Source organism: Piliocolobus tephrosceles, chromosome 13 (assembly GCF_002776525.5).
Source record: "Piliocolobus tephrosceles isolate RC106 chromosome 13, ASM277652v3, whole genome shotgun sequence".
NCBI classification, from domain to species: Eukaryota; Metazoa; Chordata; class Mammalia; order Primates; family Cercopithecidae; genus Piliocolobus; species Piliocolobus tephrosceles.
The window spans coordinates 96,477,466-96,498,976 of NC_045446.1; the positions used below are offsets into that span (position 1 = coordinate 96,477,466).

General features: G+C 36.0%; 1 protein-coding gene across 1 annotated transcript in view; it reads right to left on the reverse strand.

Annotated features, from left to right (window-relative positions):
• GUCY1A2 (guanylate cyclase 1 soluble subunit alpha 2) overlaps nt 1-21,511 on the reverse strand; it is a 317,332-nt gene that overhangs the window by 18,531 nt on the left and 277,290 nt on the right. Inside the window, exon 7 of the mRNA XM_023208016.2 lies at nt 886-1,040. Within this exon, the coding sequence (XP_023063784.1) occupies nt 886-1,040 (155 nt within the window). The remainder of the gene's footprint in view (nt 1-885; nt 1,041-21,511) is intronic.

The following is a 21,511-nucleotide window of genomic DNA, read 5'->3' on the forward strand; positions in this document are numbered from 1 at the left end:
CTTTGCTTTGCTGTTAATTTTGAAGATGTCCATTTTATCAATGTATTTATTCATTAATTTTATAAATATTTATGGAGTGCTTATTATGTGCTAGACATTTTTATAAGTTTGGGGATATAATGATGAGCTAAACCAGACACAAAATAAGAATGAATTCAGGAGGCAAAAATGTGTAGTGTTGTCAAAGATTACCTTTAAGATAAAAAGAATTTAATGTTTTACTCTGTACCTGGTATAGCAGAGCATTCAAAATCCAAAAGTCCAAAATGCTCCAAAATCTGAAACATTTTGAGAACCAACATGACACTCAAAGGAAATGCTCTTTGGAACATACTGGATTTCAGATTTTCAGATATGAGATGCTCATCAGGTAATATAATGCACAAATATGCCAAAACTCAAAAAATTTCAAGCTGTAAAACACTTGTGGTCCCAAGCATTTTGAGTAAGGGATAATTTATATATATAAAATATATGTATAAAGAGTCCTTATTTATTCAAGAAAATAAAAACAGTCCAACCACCGTTTCTATCGTATTTCTTTCATTTTTTAAACAGTTTGAAAATATTGAGATTTCTATTATAATGCAGATCCTTAAGAACATTCGCTTTCCTGTATTTTAAACAGGTATACTTAAGAAGGACAGAGACTGTGGGAAATGACAAACCTATTTTACCTCTCAGTCATGTCAAATATTTCATGCACTCTCAAAGCATGCAAATAAAAGTTTGTGTCACAATTACTATCTTTCGGGTTTGGGTGGTTCTACTCATAATATCTTGGAGAATGACAGGATCAAGAGAAAGAACACGGTCTCACAAATGACAGACTAGCAGGCCAAAACAAAGCCAAAGACAGGAAGGAGGAGGCCAGGGAACACTTACTGGTAAGTGGTTGGGCTGACATTGATGCGCCGAGGGTGACTTCCCGACTCGAATTTGCTTGCCAGTGTGACATTATTTCCAAACAGGCAATAACGTGGCATTCGCACCCCAACAACTCCAGCCAGCACGGAGCCCGAGTGAATTCCTATCCTCATCTAAAAAAGAATGAAAGAGTAAAAGGAACACATTTGTTTCCATTTGGTATGCAATTATTTTAATGAAAGGCACTGCTAGTTAATAAATTAAACTATGAGTTCCTCAAAGTCAGGAACTGAGTCCTTGTCATTTTTGTGAGCCTAATAGCTGGATCATTAGAGTGCTCAAAGAACATAAATGCTATGGAATACACAAATGAATGGCTTAAGTATATGAAAAAATTTATGCTTAATTTGCTACATAAATCTGATTAAGTTACAGGTTAAATCAGATTTCATCTGTATATAATATGGTCTAACTTGAAGAGTGTATTTTTCTCCACTTTCTCCCTCCAGTTATTCTTAAATAAAACCTTATTTATTTCTTTCATAGCATTAAACATAATTGTAAATTACATATTTATATTTCTGTTTATGTCATTTAAATGTTGGATTTTCCCATTAGAGATATATATATATATATATAATTATATGTATTATATACATGTATATAATATATATTTTTTTACTGCTGAATATTCAACATTTAGTATAGTACCTAGAGCAAAGCAGGTATTCAACATTAAGTGATAAATGTCGGAAAAAATTGGCTGAATTCCCCAACGTATTATTAAAATGGAGTTAAAATAGAGAATTCAATCCTTGAGACAGTCAATAGGCATTGATTAAAAATTCTGAAAAGTAAATTAAATGCTGTAAATTTACTCTCTGATTAATCTCTCTGGTCCATGCCTTGAAAAGGCCCTCAATGTACAGTTGATATATAATTAAACGTGATCACAGTAATGGAGTTATATTGACACAGTCTACACCAAAATAGCTGAAGCCAATGGATAACAAGTGGGAGATGATATCCTTAGTTCTAGGGGAATGTGGAATGTTCCTTGGAGGGAGGAAACCTGACCCCTAGATGACTACCAAGTAGCCAAACTATCACCCTTCACCACCAGGCTCTCTTTGCCACTCTGGTTGTAAGGATAAAAGTCAGTCTGAGAACAACCCTTGTCTTGAGGCTGGAGATTTCTGCATATATCAACTCATAAAAAGATAGGTTGAAACTAATGTGAACTAGCTGCATCCCCTGATAACCTTTTCACCTACTTTTAAAAAACTGACTCTAAAATTTATTTGGAAATTTAGTATGGTAGAAAGACTCAAGATATATCTGAGAAAGATGACAAGTTAGAGTATTTGCTCTACCAGATATCGAATCTTAGTATAAACATATCTAATTAGTGCACAGATACCATCAAATAAACAAATAGACTAACGAACATTTAATCCAGAAAGGCTACCATGCATATGTAGGTGCTAGATTTATAGAAGAGTTGGCATTTCAGATAGGTGAGAAAAAAATGTCCTTTTTATTAGAACACTCTGGATCAACTTTAATGTGGAAAAAAAATTTCAAGTAAATTAAAGATCTTGATGTAACAGACATAACTTCACAGCTTTAAAAATAATTGTATTAAGAAACAATTGGTAGTATCAGTAAAACTGCAAAATATAGATACTTTAAAAACATAGACTTTTATTTGTCTCTCAATAATAGTTCCTAGATGGGTCATCCAGATTGCCAGGCTGCTCTGTTCCCCTCAGTAATTCAAGGATCTAGTCCTTTTCATTGGTCCTTCTCCATGTCTTGGTGCATATCTAGGGCACCCTCATGTTCCAACTCATGGGATGTGGAAAGATAACTAATTTATCATTTAAAGTGATCTTCATTTCTTTGTGTAGATTCAGATTTGTATCTGGCATCATTTTTCTCCTTCCTACAGGATTTCATAAATATTTTCTTATACTGTAGGCTCACTGGTAATAAATTCCCTCTGCTTTTTTATGTTTAAAAGTCTTAATTTTGTCTTCATATGTGAAAGATACATTCACTGCAAATAGAATTCCGGGTTTAAAAAGTTTTTTTTACCCCCAGTAGTTTAAAGAGGCTGTTCCACTGGCTTCCCTCTTGCATCATTTTGGATATAAAATCTGCTATCATCTTTATCTTAATTCTTCTATATATAACATATATTTTACTTCTGGTTGCTTTTAAATTTTTATTTTATCATCTGTTTTAGGTAATTTAGTTATGATTTCCCTTGATTTTTTTTTTCTTGTGTTTTGGGTTTGTTGAGCTCTTGGATCTGTGGGTTTATAGTTTTTATCAAATTTGGAAATTTTCTATTTCTTGGAATATTTTATTCTGTCCACCTCTCCCTCTCAGAGATTCTAATTACACATACGTTAGGAACTTGAATTATTTCCAAAGTCCACTGATGATCTACTCATTTAAAATAATTTTCTCCATTTATTTGGGATAATTTCTATTGCTATGTCTTCAAATTTATAATATTTTCTTTTGCAATGTCTAATTTGTTGTTAATCACATTCAACATATTTTTCATCTCAGACATTGTCATTTTCCTCTATAGAAGTTCAATTTGGAATTTTAAAAAATCTTCCAGGTATCAATTTAGCTTTTGAAAAGATGGAATACAGTTAAAAATCACTGTTTTAATGCCCTTGTCTGCTAATTCTAACATCTGTTTCAACTCTGTACCTATCCATTTGGATTAATTTTTCTCTTCATTATGAGTCCTATGTCTCAGATTTTCTTTATGTCTAGTAATTTTGGATTGGATGCCAGATATCATAAATGTGACTTCTTGAGTGTTGGATATTTTTATAATCTCATAAATATTATTGAGCTTTGTTCTGGGATGCAGTTAAATGACTTGGAAACACTTTGTTCCTTTCAAGTCTTGCTTTTAAGATTTGTTAGGCAAGACTGGAGCAGTGTTTCATGAAGGGCTAATTATCCTTCCTTACTAACACAAGAACCTTGAGTACTCTCCCCAGTGTCCTTGATTTATGAGGTTTTCCATTCTGCCTGAATGGAAACAGCCATTTTTTTTCCAAGTCCTTTATAGTGCTAGGTGCTTTTTCATCTAATCTTTTTGGGTATCTCCCTCACACCAGGGCTTAGGTAGTTTCCTCACATATGTGCACGAATCACTACTCTGCAGAATATATAATGAGGATCCTTGGAAGATGTCAGGGGGTCTTTCTGCAACTCTCACTTCTCTGATACTCTGTGACCTTTAGCCTCCTTGGTCTTCCAAGACTCTCAGCTCCATCTCTTCAACTCAGGAAGTTTGTTGGGTATCTCCTGGTTTGTCCCTCCCTGAGCCACACCCTGGATGCCTCTCAAGGCATTTATCTAGGGCAGTCATAGGGCTCATTTAATTTTTTTCTTATCTCTCAGGAATCACTATCTTCCATTGTCTAATGTCCACTGTCATGAAAACTGTTCTTTTGTATATTTTGTCCTGATTAAAAAAAATTTTAAGATGGGAGTGTAAATCTAGTCACTGTACCCCATATTGGTTGGAAGCAGAAGTGAGACCTACTTTTTTTTTAAAAAAAGTAAACTATTTGAAAAACTTAAGCTTGTTTCTCATGAGGGTTTCTCTACTTGGATTTAAAGCAAAACATACTGAGTATCAGTATTCCTCTTAAACTAAGTATAAAGCACCTTTCTCTAAAATTAGCAAAGCACACTGCAATATTAGTATATTTCTTTGAGTCTGTTTACTTTCAGAAGGCCAGTTTATATTGCTATCTTGTGCAATGCATGTTTGCTTGAAGTACACCCAAACCTTAGATGTGAAGACTGTCAGTTTAAGATTCTAGTAACTATAGCGATCTTTTCAAGCAGGAGGAGAGCAGAAGTGAGTATTACATTGATACATTTTATAGACTCTTTTTACTCTTCTTTCTGTTAAAAAAAAAAAAAAAAGACTCCATACACCATAGCAACTATCTGAAAGGCTTATCTAGTTCTGTTTTTCCCTCCTTTCAAAAGACCTGAGGCTTTCTTTTCAGTCTAATTTTTATAATTATAATTTATTATAACCTGAAAAATGCTGAAGACAAAAACTCTGATATCCTTGAGGGGGCAGAGAGTCATGGAGAGGAATAGTCATTAAATTTTTTAAAAAAGCCTTGTCTCTTAGAAAATTATCTAAAACAGGCACAAGAGTATCAACAACCACATAAACCGCACTGACCCACTGTCACTACCTATCATGGAACAGGACTCTGAGAATTATTTAGTTTGGGAAGTTAGGCGATGCCACTGGAAACTTACAAGCTGAATCAGCAGACTGTTTTCTTTTGCATTTCTTTTGACAATTTATTGAGATTTCCCAGGAATTATTGCCTATATAAGGAAGTCACTGATTGCCTCATTCAGAATGTGCCAAGAGTATCTAGCAGTAAGACAAACAGTGAGATACATTTAACTATCAGTGAGGGCTTTACATTCATTTAGACAAGATTTAACTTTGTTTAAATGGGTTAACCAAGCAGTAACATTTGCATCCATCTGGCCAGTATGCTCTAGTTAAAGGGGATTACTTTGCACTAAACCAATGGTTCTCACCTGAGGTCATCTGAGCCCCTCAGTGGACATCTGGCAATGTCTGGAAGCATTTTTGGGTTTCACAACAGGGAGGGAGAGGTACTACTGGCAGCTATATGGTAGAGTTAGAAATTTCCTATAACAGCTTCCCAGCCCTGGAAAAGAATTTTCCAGCCCCAAATATCAATAGTGCCAAGACTGAGGAAGCTGTACTCAGTAGACCTCTAGCAATCTATTAATCTTAGTAAACGAGGATAAACAAAAATATAAAAGTTTTCATCTGATCAAAGCTTTGACAAAGCATACTAGACTTTAAGAGAATGTTCATGGAAAAAAAAAATGTTTGTCCTAGGGATTTATTGAAAAACACAAAAGCTTCAGGATATATCCTGAGGTTAGGCTATCTATCACCCAATCTTTTATATATTCAATGTACAAAATAATGCAAAACTCTGGGACACATTAAAGTCGCCAGTTATCAAAAGATTCAGTTATTCTCACAGTATTCTGCTTCTTTATTACCAGGCTACCTCAAGGTAGGGGCCTCCTTTGCATTAAAAAAAAAGTTAAATGCATTAAAAAAATGCATTAAAAAAAAAGTTTCTCTTACAACTTTTAAAAGTAGAATGCTTGTACAGTTCTATCTCAGCAAGCCAAAACTCTCTTTTAGCTTAGTAAAGCAGGAATGTTGGGTTAGGAGGGCAGCACAGATCCTTTAGTCCATCCAGCTCCCTCATTTTACAAATAGACTGAAGCTCAAAAGAGCACAGTGAAAACATTACATTAGTGTTAGGGTCAGCTCTAGATCTTAATTCACTTGGCTCTGAGTTCTGCGCATTATAAAAAATGTCCAAATTGCAGTGATGCCTCAGGCTGTTTCTACTAGGCCCATCAGACTTGATCAGATAAAATAAACAAAATCAGATTTAATCTGGTTTTGCCTACTTCCTCTACACAGAAGAGTTAGCATATTCCAATTGAAACCCAGAAAATACCAGTTACACATTTATTAAGTCCAATACCAGAAACCTTCCATCCCTTCTCCATCTTATTGTTCATACTTTTCTACACTAAATATTTCCTGACTGGTCTACTCAGCACACTCCCTAAAATGCTTGCTGCATTCAAGCCTGTGAGCTTTTACTCATATTGATTGCCTCATCTAAAATACATCCAACCTTAATCACAGACTCTGCTCTAAGTGCTCAGAGTATAAACAGAAATAAGTCTTCATTTGTTGTTTTAGAGTTTTCATTTGCTGTAAAAGATACAATAGCTAATTGAAATTATGATCATTGATACAAAGTTAAAGTATAAGAGAGGACAGGCCACTAGTGACAGGTGGGTAGGGCTGACCAAGTCTGGAGAATCGGTAGTCTCTCTCACGAAAATACTCTTTGAGCTCAATGCTTCCCCACCTTTGGCTAGGTTTGGAAAGAGTGATGCAGCTGTAGTCAGAGGGGTGGGAGGAGAACATCCAGGTAAAGTGAAAATGATGTTCGAAGATCCTAAAGCCTGAAGAGCTTTGGCACATTTTCGAAACTGAAAGGAGGCCCCTCAAGGTAGCTGCTGCTTAAAGAAAAGGGGAGGGAGGCAGTTTGTAAGGCTGAGGGAATACACCCCACAGCAGATCATATAGCACAGGGTTTGCCAATGTTGGCACTATTGACATTTTGGGTTGGATAATGCCTTTCCATGGGTGGCTTGCACTGTGCATTACAGGACGATCACTGTCCCTGGCCTCTAACCACTAGATGCCAGTTGTAAACAGAAGGAAGAAGTTATGTCCTGTTAGTTCTGTTGCGTAACTGACAGGGTGCAGACTTTATATCCAATCCTGGCTCTACTGTCTACTTAATGGTGGTAGAAATTCTCCAGCCAACAGCATTGTGATTTTCTTTGGGCAATTCACACTCTGCAGGTTTGGTGGGACTGACTCCACCCCCAGGTCCAGGAACAGACCCAAACTGGCAAGGGTATCATAGTCTCCCGAGGTTAGCAAATAATTTAAGAAAAGACAAGAGTAAATCTCAGGAGTTGTAAGAGACCTATAAGGAGAGACCCTCTTTTCCCTCAGCTGGTGCAGGATACATTTGTGAACACGGTACAGCGTTCTAGTGAACAGCTAGAGCCAATTTGACACCATAGTTGTCGGAGTCAGGGGGACTTGGGCTGTAGCAGACCCCCCTGTAGAGCCTAGGATGAGGCTAGTGCTGGGAAGGCAAACCAAAGGGAACAACAGAGATGCCAAGTTCATGGCAATATCAATTTTGTAGCTACATCTAGCCTCTTAGAGAGCTAGTCCTACTTCTGGACTTCTGTATTTGAGTCCATGGATTCCTTTAATTGTTGATGCCACCTTATTTTGTCACCTGCAAAAGAAAGACATGTAAAAGATACTCTAGCTATGTGAATTTTAGGCATGTCAGCTACCTCTGTGAAGTTTTTATTGATAAGATAATAATGAGAATACCTTCTTGGCATGATTAATACTTTCTTAGGTGGGCTGTTAGCAGAATCAACTGAGAGAAACAATAGGCCCATAGTAGATGTTCAAAAAGATGTAAGTTCCTTTCCCACACTTCCTGATAGCCATTATATTTCTCATGGTGTCAAGGACAATGCCACACACCCATTTATAATTAAGTATATAGATTTATTAATTCTGGAATGTGCAAGTCAAACTGAAACCATGATTAACATTACAAGCTAGCAAGTTAAATACAAATTTGTATTGAAACAGTCTCATTTGTGCAAGAAAAATACCCAAATTAAAATACATCTATAAGAGAAAAAGAAGAAAGTCTTTTAGTAGAACAGCCAATAAACTCTTCACTCATGTTTGCATTTAAGTATTGCTTTTAGATTTATGTGATGAAGATTTTAGGCTTTGGAAAAGTAATTAACTGCTCTAACAGAAAGGAGCTTAAAATCATTGTGCACATTGTGAGGTAAGGGTGAAACAAATATTTAATCCTTTTGCCAGAATTAGTTAAAATGTATCATAAACCTTTATCATTAAATACTCCTTTCACCAATAAAATGAGGTAAGTAAAATTTTTTACATTTTTGTCTCGTTCTTTTCTTAATAATATTTTTCTGACAAGAAAGTCAATGTTTTAAATTCAAATTTTGAAAGCTCAAGATTCTTAGGAAGAAAACAATCAGCTCACTCTAGTAGGTTTTACAATTTCTGCTTATTTCCCAGATGTGCAAGGAAACAGGGTGAAATAATCTCTGTGACTATGTGGCATTTTTCTATTTATCAGAGGACTCAGCCTCCAGTCTGATGGTGTCAGAATGTCACATTCTCAAGTAATACACTAGGACAAATAGCACTTTGGGCAAAATATCTTACTGTGTTTACTGTAAACATTACAGAAGCACCATTCATAGATAAATTTAACTTTACAAAGAGTATTTGACCAAATAATTATTCTCATCACTGGTAATTTCAGACCATACAATATTAAGTATTATGACTTTTATAAAATAAAACATGGTAAAATTTTAAATAATATTTTGCAGTTGGGGAAGAAAGTGAGTTTGTAATCTTGTTTACATTTTCTGATGAGGAAGGATAAAACCCTACAAACCACTGATTAGGAGGGCATGTCTAGAATCATACAACTGATGGCACTGAATAAAATGTCAGATATTGCTGTGGGGATTTAGCCATATGGCTCAAATTCACCACTACTTTCTCACAGGGCACTCATTAATGTGTATGTTTTCATTTAAATATATTTGATACCTGATAAGATATTTAAATTTGACTCAGTTTGTAGGAGTGTTATTACTAAGGCCTATAAGCTGAATATGAAATTTACCTCTGTGCAAAAAAAGTCTTAAAAATCTTTTCAAAGAAATGGATTTAAATCAACCGAGATACTTGCATTGAATATGCATGCACTTAGAAATAACCAGCATATAACTTAGTGGTTAAAATATCCCTACCTACTTATCAATTCACTCAGTTAATAAGGAAAATCATTTTCTGTCAAAATGCAGCTCTTAACAACAGATAATCTGGAACAAAATTTCTAGGAAGAAAAAATTTCATAGCAGCATAAATTAAAAAATGATTTTAAAAACTTTAAATATGTAGAAATGAAATCCTTTGAAAATAGGTAAAGGGATTTAGGAAAGGGTTCTCATGGTATTACATGTGTGTTTATCATTCATTCATTTAAATTACTCAGAGAAAAAATATGAATTTGACAGAGGTGTAAGAAGAAAAGGAATTTTAATAATGAATTTGATTGTTAAACATAATAATGCCTATCATCTTTCGTAAGCCATACTTACTTTTAAAAATAAGAATAAATAGCATAGCTACGTTTATGCTCCAGAATAAAAGTACAGGAACAATATTAAACCCCTGAGTTACAACGTAGAACTCTTGGCTACACACAGGAATCAACTGGGGAGCTTTAAAATTGCTGCTTTGAATTTGATTACCGGAGAGTAAGATGTAACTGGTTTGGGATGAGGCTTGGGTATTGGGATTTGTAACCCTCCCTAGGTTTTCTAATGTGCATCCAAGGTTGAAATCCATCAGTGTACAAAAATCACTTAATGTTTCACAGATATATTCACAAATAATCAATACTGCATGATCCAGGTAATTTATATACCTCTACTCTTTGCCCAGGAAATCATTTTCGCCAGCATTCTGTAAATTCCTTCACATCCATATACACATATATACTACTACTTCAATTAGGAAACACAATATTCCATTTTGCTTCCAGGACACTGAAGTTATCAGCAAAATATTCCCTTATATCTCCTAATGGCTTTTAAAGGGCACAAAAATATATGTTTAATTAAAATATTAGCAACTAGAACAGAACTGTGAAGCCTCCTCAGATTTAATGCGTTCTAGTTGGTGTAAGAGAATTTCCTTGAGACCTCAGCACATCTGTTTTCATGACAAACACGAAACAGTTTGGGTGGCAACCCAGGCTCATTTACAGAGCATTTTATATAAATGTTTTATAGAAAATAAAAAGTGCTTGTGGGGGGCAATGGGACTCCAAAGGGAAATGACTTTGTCTTGGGCGTTGGTCATTCCAGAAGCTGGGGTGGAGGGCATTTTAAGCTTATGCATGCCGAAAGAGGTGTTAGCTTTTTGGAAGGTGTCATAGGCTTTGGAATCTGACCCATCATTTACTATATTATATTGGCAATCTTGGCAAGTTAAACATGTTGATAATCCTCTTTCTTAACCCTTTTTTCATTATTAGAAATGAACAATGCATAATGATTATGTTTATACAAACCCCTATAACTGATTAAATAGTCATAGAGTGTTACCAAGGGAACAGAACAAGGGAAAGTGTTTTCTGAAAAGTTAAATTGTTTTAAGAGTTTGAAAAATAACAGAAAGCTAAAATAAAATTCAAAGACATATAATATCAAATGTAAGTCAAGCTGTCATAACTAAGCCTAAGGAGGTATGACTACCAAATGTCATGTGGTGTCCTAGACGGGACTGTGAAACATAAAAGAACATTAGGGAAAAATTAAGAAAATATGAATGAATTACAGACTTTAGCTAATAATAATGTATCAATACTGGTTTGTTAATTGTAACAATTGTACCATATTAGTTTTGGGTGACTAGGTGTGGGATACTTGGGTGTTCTATGGACTATCTTTGCAAATTATTCTGAAAAACAGAAACCATTCTAACATCAAAAGTTTATTTAAAAATGTAAATCATATGCTTCTCCACCAACAAAAAGGACATATTTACAAAATGTTTCTTTCTCTTTTTTTTTTGTTTTTGAGATGGAGTCTCTGTCACCCAGGCTGGAGTGCAGTGGCGCCATCTCGGCTCACTGCAGCCTCCACCTCTCAGGTTTAAGCAATTCTCCTGCCTCAATCTCCCGAGTAGCTGGGACTACAGGTGTGTGCCACCATGCCCGGCTAATTTTTGTGTCTTTAGTAGAGACAGGGTTTTGCCATGTTGCCCAGGCTGCTCTTGAACTCCTGGCCTCAGGTGATCTGCCCGCCTTGGCCTCCCAAAGTGCTGGGATTACAGGCGTGAGCCACTGCGCCTGGCCAACAAAATGTTTCTTATTGTTAAAAATGTTTCTTATCTTCAGAGTCAGACAGTAAGGGACTGTAATGTGAAATAAAGTAATTGAAAATGATAATATCAAAAAATAATCAACAAGTGTTAGAAATGAGTCAACCAACGGATAACAAAGTTAATTCCTTTGGTACATACACCCCATACTCTGTGTATTGATGTTATTACTAACATTTATTCTATTTGGGCATTAGATGGCGCTCATGTTCATTTTACTGAGCAGGTTGGCTAATGTCAGCAGTAGGTCTCTCACTGGAGAAGTGTCTTTAAGATTTGACCCAATATTACTTTTAGGGGTTAATTATGAAAATGAAATCAACCTCATAAGGCTAAAAGCTTTGGATTGGGTGGCAAAATTCAAACAATGAACAAAACTGGAAATTAAGAAATTGCTAACCAAAATTCGTAAGTCCCAAGGAATCCAATGGTGGGCTTCAAAATATCCTCCTCAGGCCCACTGAAGTTATGGGCACAGATGTGCCTATGTTGCATCCATAGTATCTGTTACCTTTTCAAAGAAGTTCATAGATTTCTCAAATTTTGAGAACCATTGCCTTAAGTTTCTTTTCAGTTCGAAATCATTGCTGCATCATCAGCACCCACCAGTGGATTTTGTATTTAGTAGGCAATCTTTAAATGCTTGTTGATTGAATGAATAAGTGAATTAATAAGCAGAAGAATAAATGAAAAGGAAAGGAAATGCTATGCCAGGCACAAATGTTCCTCTCTCCCTCTCCTAAATACTTGCAGCGTGTATTTTTGACACTGAAGGCATTGGATGCTCATTCATCTTTGTATTCCTCAAGATTTGCAAACAAAGAATGAGAAGCACCATTTAAACAAATCTTGAATCAGTGCTTTATATCTAGTCCCACTTCTGCTTGTCAGATTATTCCAATAACTGATAAAGTAACCTCAGACTAGACTTTATAAAATTGTATGTTGAAATCCTCCCAAATTTAGCTATTTTTTCAAATCTAGTTAATGGCTGCAAAAAGAAAACAAAATATTGGTAGTGGGGGCTAAAATCACTACTCAAAACTCAATATTTTTCTTTTAGTGCTTCAGTATAGCTGTGCTGTTTTTATTTATTTTGATAGTGCCCTTAGTACAAAATAAAATAATAATAGAACCATGAATCAATGAGTCTGTGGACTAGAATATGTCATTTGATTTAACTGGGACTCTTCTTTTAACCTGGACTTTGACAAAAAGCTCTGAAATTTGAAATAAAAGGCTTGGTAGTATTTATTTGTGATCAGCAAGTCATCAATCCCATTCAAGCAAACAAAAGAAAAAAATACTAGGAAATTTTCTTTTTCAGAAAGGGAAGCTGCTAAATGAAGAACACATACGAAGTAGTCATCAAAGACCAATTCTCTGTATGTGTGTGTCTGTTGCACACAATGTCAATTTTAAGGAATCCCTTTGCATACAGAACAAGAATGGTTAGTACTGATTTATTTTGACCCCATTCCCCCAGACACATGAAATTCAGAATAAGAAATACGTAGTTTCAACCAAAGCAATATCTTTATTAACAAATGCACTTATTATTATTTATGTTTACATATGTGTAATTTTATAGGACTATTAAAATATATAGTTATTTTGATATATTTTATTATGATACAAAGTCACCTGCAGATCTTAAAACACACCAAGCTCTTTGTCTCCCCTGATCCTTTATTATTGTTTCCTCTGACTGTGCCCCAACACTTCTCTTGAGAAATTCCCATCACCACAGAGGCCCAGCTTAGCCATCATCCCTGCTCCAGACTGTGTGTAAGTTGTTTCTTCTGGTTTTCTCAATCCTTCATCCAACTGGAGAGTTTCTCACTTTTCAGACCACAGCTTAGAAGTCACTTACTCTGGGAAGCCTTTCATCAGGAACTTAGGAATCCCTTATATGAACTGTATTCATAATTCTTCTCTCCTAACATTTCCTACACTTTATTTTGATTGTTTTGTTTTGTTTTCATTACCTGTCTCCTTTGCTTAGTATTGAGCTCTGGGAAAACAAAGATATAACAACATTTGTCTTACTCACTGTTATATTCCCAGCAACTACCAGAACCTTCCTGGCACATAGCAGTGACTCAATATTTAAGTAAAAAATGGCCAGCCTCAGTGGCTCACGCATGTAATCTCAGCACTTTGGGAGGCTGAGGCAGGCGGATCAGCTGAGGTTGAGTTCGAGACCAGCTGGCCAACATGGCAAAGCCCTATCTCTACTAAAAATACAAAAATTAGCTGGGCATGGTGGCGCATGCCTGTAGTCCCAGCTACTTGGGAGGCTGACGCAGGAGAATCACTTGAACCTGGGAGGCGGAGGTTGCAGTGAGTCAAGATCATGCCACTGCACTCCAGCCTGGACAACAAGAGTGAAACTGTCTCAAAAAAAAAAAAAAGAAATATGAATTTAAACCATTTCTTTAAAAATCTCTGAACATAAATTAATATGTTTTTGAGTTAGATATTTGAAATGTATTTTGTTTTCTTCAACTGTTTCGCCTCCTAAAGGAAGTTTCCTAAAAAATGAATTTAAGTAAATAATAATTTGACAGAAACTTGCTTAAGGTATTCGTCCATTCCCTTTCAGTTTACATTTTTCTACCAAGTTAAAAACAACCACATGAATAAATGAAACAAGGTAACTTGGGTCAAGTGAGTGTATCCAAGCCATGGCACCTGCCCTGTGGAATTATCTAAGGATGACCTGAGCCTCTTTCAGAGATGTACACCAGGAACCAGTAACACAGCAGAAGCCCAGGACAGCTACTGTGGTCCGCAGTCCTGCAAGCAGTCTAAGGGCATATAGCAGGCAGAATTGGCCAACACAAGAGTTTATTCAACAGATTCAATTTGTCAGACCCTTCTACTTCCCAAGTCAAAAGGAAGAAGAGTACAAGAACCCAATAAGGAACTTTTGTTGACCTGGGTTCATTTTTCATATTGTCACATAGCTAGATCCACAAAATTGGCTCCAATCCCTGAATCTAATCACCCTATCCTTCCCTCCTGCCCCATCTCACTCTCTCTGGTCACCTGCCCTTAAGTGCCTTTATCCTGTTTACATAGGAGGAAGCTGTGACTCTCTTGCTCTTGAGTGCTTATTCCAACCACACTGGGTAATCAAGGCTTTTTATTCTTCAAATTCTAAGAAGTCCTTGCTCAGATCATGGTTTAAGAGTCTTGGATTTAAGCCTATTTGAAAAATCAGTGTTTCACTCCTGGTTATGCAATATATTATCTGCCTGCCCTTACGAGTGAGTCATTGTTACTCTCTCAGCTTTCATATCTCTATGTGTAAAATGAGGATAACATGGCTACCTGACAGTGCAGATGTGAGGATAACTAACTATCCTCATCATCCCTGGCATTTTATTGAGCACTTAGAGTGCACCACACTCTGTGTCAAGCCCCTCGCATCTATTATCTCATTTGATTTCATTTACTAGATTAGCTTTACCACCAAACCTTATTCTATTCAGATAAGCATATCTCCAAGTATACAGACAGCTTATGCAGATAATGTTTATTAAAAAGAAGCCTCCAACAATCGATGTTATTACTTTTTAAGAATATTAATTTTCATAATAGAAATTTAATTACACTGTGCAGAAATAATTAGGATTGCAGACTGAATTATTTAAGAAATCCTTTATTTTGGTAGAGAACAACTCAGACATTTATAATATTTCTATGTATCTTCTTATTGTCATAAATTCTTACTGGCTAAAATACTATGATATTTATTTTCATGGTGTATATATGAGAGTATACATATCCTAAAATTATCAGAATTATACCAAATAGTTCAATTTAAAAATATATTTTTAAAAGTCAATTTAATCAGGTAAAGGCATTATCAAAACAAAAATCAAGCCATGGTAGAGTATCGTGTATAGTATACAGTAACATTTAAATATGTAATTACTTTTTATCACAATATTAATAAAGTATTCCCATTGATAGGTGTTAGTAATATTTCAAAGTACTTTGAGCCAAATGTTTGAAATGGTCAATTATCTTATGAGCTTAAAAGTAGTCAGTGACAGGCATTTTCATGTTTAATTAAATGCTTGACTCTCCAGTGACCACCACAATGACAGCAGTGGACCCTAGTTTCTTACTCCAGATCTTTTTTTTTTCCTCCTTTTAAATACCCGTCCATGGACTGTGCAGTACTCTGGGGACCAGGGGAGGGCAAGGAAAAGTAGATCTTACCCATTGCAGTACCCCATTTTTCAATTGGTAGGCTGGAACAGACTAGGATTTCATGAACTGTAAGAGCTTTTAACGGATTCTGAAGGGCATCAAGAGTATAAGATTGACTAAGTATATTTTATTTATTATGATAACACTGCATCCTTCTACAGTGTCTGACATATAAAAAGCAGATCAGGTCGGGCGCAGTGGCTCATGCCTGTAATCCCAGCACTTTGGGAGGCCGAAGCGGGTGGACTGCCTGAGGTCAGGAGTTTGAGACCAGCCTGACTAGCATGGTGAAACCTTGTCTCTACTAAAAATACAAAAATTAGCTAGTCATGGTGGTGGGTGCCTGTAATCCCAGCTACTTGGGGAGCTGAGGCAGGAGAATCCCTTGAGCCTGGGAGGCGGAGGTTGCAGCAAGCCGAGACCAGGCCATTGCACTCCAACCTGGGTGACAAGAGTGAAACTCTGTCTCAAAACTAAAACAACCCCACAGAAACAGATCAATAAATGTATATATATATATGGGTAAGCAAGCAAAAATTAAGTAGTACATCGACAGATTGTATTTCTGTTTTAGAATATTAATATGGGCTACACGATGGAGAATGGCCTTAGGGGGGCGGGCAGGAAACACTACAGGCTAAAAGTTTTTAGTGACATTTAAGTGGTAATGATAATGGAAAGAAGGAGACTGACTGGAGACACATGTAGGAGAAAAATTGGTAAGACTTGGTGACTGACTGGATACAAAAGGTAAGAGATAGCATTATAAAGAAGGGTGTCCCAAACCTGGCTTAGTGGGTTGGTGTCATCGATTGGAGTAAGAGCTAAAGGAAAACTAATAAGTTCCCTTTGGGTAGGATAAAGGTGGTGGCAGATTGTGAAATAATTTTGAATGAGAGAGTTAAATCTGAACTGAGAGATACCAGCTTTGAGGTGGTTCTAAAGGTTCTGGCTATGGCGGACTTGCCAAAGAGTATGTGGCATGGGAATCAAAAAGAGCTGGATGAATACTTTTGGAACATGAATATTTAAAAGATCCATAATCAGAGGTAAAATCAAGGACCTGAAGCCAAGTGGAGAGTGTGAAATGTTAGAGCCAACAAGTTGGGACAGTTGGTCAGAACAAAATGGCGTAGCAAAACTAGGAAGTAAGAGATGCATGAGAAGTCAAGTGTTGAAGTATGAGGTAAAGTGTGAAAAAAAAGGAGTCCATGATATCAACGCAAATCTGTTAGGACAAGAGCCATTCCCATAGCAGGACCTGAATAAGGTCTGGAGAAAGAAGGAAGCTGCAAAGAAGGACATCCACATTGTGGTGAGCCAAGTCAGGGGCCCATCCTGACAACATGAGACCAGATTCAAGAGCTGTCCAAATTCAAAAGCTGTCCTGTGGGACACAGCCCACCTTGAGAGTTTCCTGGCTCAGAGTCCTCTGAAGGAGGCTCACTGAATCTGTCAAACAGAAGCCAGCCACTGGCATTTTTCCACATCTGCAAGATGAGAGCATGCGATGGATGACATGAACTTCTCCATTAGATGACCTTAGTCTCTTGATCTTGGAAGGAAACCACATTCTTAATTTCTTATGCCCCTGAAGAATTTTCAATCTACTAAACACAGTACTCAGGTCACATTTTTCAAGGGCTCCTTTGCTCCAGTCATTTAAAAAGAATTCAATGAAAAAGTATATATACATTTATGGGGAAAAAAAAATCACAGTTTCTTAAAAATAAAAGGAAAAACAACTTACATTCAGCACCTAGACTGTGGACATTAAAATCGCTTAGGAAGTGTCTTGCCAATTCTGCCTCCTAAATGTCTCTCATATTTTCTTCTTTTCTCCATTCCTACTGTTCCTACTTTAGCAGGGATTTTCCTCCTCTTACCTAGGTTGATCACACTAATCTAATTTCTCCACCTGACTCCAGCCAATGTCCCCTTCAAACTTCCAATACACGGCTACCAAATGGTTCTCTGTAAAACATTCTAAGACATTCATCTGAACAGGTTTCTCCCAAATTAGAATCTCCCAATGGCTCCCAACTTCCCACTAATAATATCCAGAGATCCTTGTGAAAGGAAGTCATAATGCCTAATGGCCTGGCTCCTTGTAAATGTCCCATTTCATCTGATGCTCCTCCCGCCTTTATAATTGTTTCTCTTAAAACATTCCTTGTTGTTTACTAAATTCCCCAAATAATTTTATATTTCTGGGATTTTATACATGCTATTTCTTCTTCTGGCACCATCCTACCTACCTTAATTACCTTAATTACCTGACAGTTTCCTCTTCAATCTGTTAATCTTCAATAATCATGTCATGTAACTTCTCAGCAAAGGCTCTGCTGACTTCTTGCCCTTCTTTCTCTCACCCTTTACTAGCCACAGTTTATCATCCTATCCTCTCTGCTATCCCAGTTTCTTGTACCATTCCTGTATTTTTGTACATAGATATCATAGTAGACTCTGAGAATTCTACTGAAGAGAAAGAGAAGATATCTCTTTGGAAATCCAAACAAATATTTGGAAATCCCTGAATTCATGATGCCACAGCATCAAATCATTTTTCCCAAAAAATGTTTATCTAAGAATGAGACAGAACACAAGCCATGTGGATGTGCAGATGGTGAACAGTAATCTAAAATCACTGACTAGCTCTCTACTCAAGCCTTGCAGCATGGGTGATTTAAATGCATGCATGCTTAGGCAAAAATATATTTACTATATATAACTACTCTGAGATCACTTCTGAATAGTTAAAACTGAAGATGTAAATTTTATAATTACTAAAGATCAATATTATGACACTTATTTGTTTGCATATTTGCAACCCCATCTAAATCTACACTCTGAGAGTAGGGACTATGTCTGTTTATCTTTATGTAAGAAGTAGTAGATGTTCAATAAGTGTTGATTGCAATGTTTAAACAATCACAAAATGCTCATTTCCCCCTCCCTTACTTTTGAGAAGAATGACAGTGTGACAGTGTCTTCCTATTTATGAAAAATATGATTGCCAAGGAGATTTACTTCATTCAATATTGATTTATTTCACTTATTCATTCATTCACCAAATATTTGTTGAGTTTGTAATACAGGCTTTACATTGTTCCATGCACTAGGTATAGAGGAATAAATAAGAGAGATGAGATGTCTGCTTTTATGGTATTTAAAGTAATGGAAACGTGCTTTAAGCAAATAAATAAAAATCCCATACTGTCACAAATTCATTTTATAAAGTCTTTTATTATTTTTAAAACCTGGGAAGGAATTAGATGTGAGGAAGATATGGGGATTGAAGCTAGAAGGAAGAATTGGTGGGGACTGCTGTCTTACTGCCATTATTCAATACAAACTCTGAGCGTTATCACTTCAGATTCTGAGGATCTTTTAAGTCTTTTCAGTGTTCCTAATTACCTGTTTGTGTAAAAAGCCTTGCCAAATGAATGACTAAAATATGTTTTTTTTTTTTTTTTTTTTTTTTTTTTTAAATTTCTGTGGGCTGGGTGTGTGACTTTGCAAATGAGCAACTTTGCCAGGAAACTGAGAAATATATTCAAAAAATCTTACTTTTGTCATAGGGACTATGTCTTGCTGAGAAAATGGAAAGGAAATGAGAAGATACAGCCATTTTGTGGAAACTGCTCTTTAGAAGTTCAGGAAGATTTAATTAGAGACCATTTTCTGCAATGACACAAGCCAGCTTATTATTGTAATATCAGCACAGCAAAAAAATGACTCCCTCAATGACAAAATAGCTGTTTTTGTAAATTTAGAAGATGTCATACTTGCCAGAGTCATCACAATTAATTATGCCAGGCTATAAAGAGTGAAAATATCTTGATACTGTTTCTCACAACTGCTATCTCATTTGGAATAATTTCCCCTCTACATGTCTTTCAAGGTCTAGCTAAGGGATCACATTGTATTTTAATTATTTTCTACAAAGCTGTTTCCTCTCTTGATTGTAATCTTCTTGTGTCTATGTACATTTCTAACCCCCAGGAATTATCTTTCTGGAATGCATAGATTGAGTGAAAAATTATAGTCTATTTTGCATATTGGCATGAACAGGCATTTTATTCTCAAGTGATAAGCAAAAATGTCATTCTTTAATGACAAAACTGCTTTCTTTAATCAGCATGGAATATATATAATATATACATATATAATATACATAATATATATGATATATAATACATATATTACATATATATATACTGTTTTTAAAACTTTTATTTTAGGTTTGGGGTACATGTGCAGGTTTGTTATATAGGTAAACTGCATGTCATGGGTATTTCTTGTACAGATAATTTCATCACCCAAGTAACAAGCATAGTACTACCTGATAGGTAGTTTTTTGATCCTCACTCTCCCCCCACCCCTGCCCTAAAGTAGGCCCTGGTGTCTGGTGTCCCCTTCTTTGTGTCCATATGTACATGATGTTTACCTCACACTTAACAGTGAGAGTGAATGTGTGATATTTGGTTTTCTGTTCCTGTGTTAGTTCACTTACAATAATGGCTTCAGCTCCATCCATGTTGCTGCAAAGAACAAGCTCTCATTCTTTTTTATGGCTGTATAGTATTCCATGGTATATATGAACATTTTCTTTATCCAGTCTACCATTGATGGACTGGATCAAGATATGGCTGATTCCATATCTTGCTATTCTGAATAGTGCTGCAATGAACATACATATGCATATGTCTTTATAATGGAATGATTTATATTCCTTTGGGTATATACCCAGTAATGGGATTGCTGGGCTGAAGGATATTTCTGTCTTCAGGTCTCTGAGGAATCACCACGCTGTCTTCCACAATGGCTGAACTAATTTACACTCCCACCAACAGTGTATAAGCATTCCTTTTTCTCCACAACCTCGCCAGCATGTTATTTTTCTGACTTTTTAGTAATAGCCATTCTGACTGGTGTTAAATGGTATCTCACTGTGGTTTTGATTTGAATTTCTCTGATAGTGATGTTGAGCATTTTTTCATATGCTTATTGGCCACCTGTATGTTTTCTTTTGAAAAGTGTCTGTCTGTGTCCTTTGCCTGCTTTTTAATGAGGTTGTGTGTTTTGGGCTTGAAAATATGTTTAAGTTCCTTATGGATTACAGATATTAGACCTTATATTTTCTCCCATTCTGGAGCTTATCTGTTTACTCTGCTGATAGTTTCTTTTGGTGGGCAGATCTTTAGTTTAATTAGATCTCCTTTGTCAATTCTTGGTTTCGTTGCAATTTGGCATCTTCCTCATAAAATCTTTGCCCATTCTTATGTCTAGAATGGTATTTCCTAGGTTATCCTCCAGGGTATTTTACAGTTTTAGGTTGTACATTTAAGCCTTTAATGTGATTCATCACCCAAACAGAACTAAAACCAAAAACCACACGGTTAACTGAAAAGATGCAGAAAGGGCTTTTGATAAAATCCAACATCCTTTCATGTTAAAAACCTCAATAAGCTTGGCATTGAATGAACAGATTTCAAAATAATAAGAGCTGTCTATGAAAAATCCACAACCAACATCATACTGCATGGGCAAAAGCTGGAAGCATTTCCCTTGAAAACTGGAACAAGACAAGGATGCCCTCTCTCAACACTCCTATTCAAGATAGTAGTAGAAGTCCTGGCCAGGATAATCAGGCAACAGAAAGAAATAAGAGGCATCCAAATAGGAAAGAGGATGTCAGACTAACCCTGTTTTCAGACAATATGATTC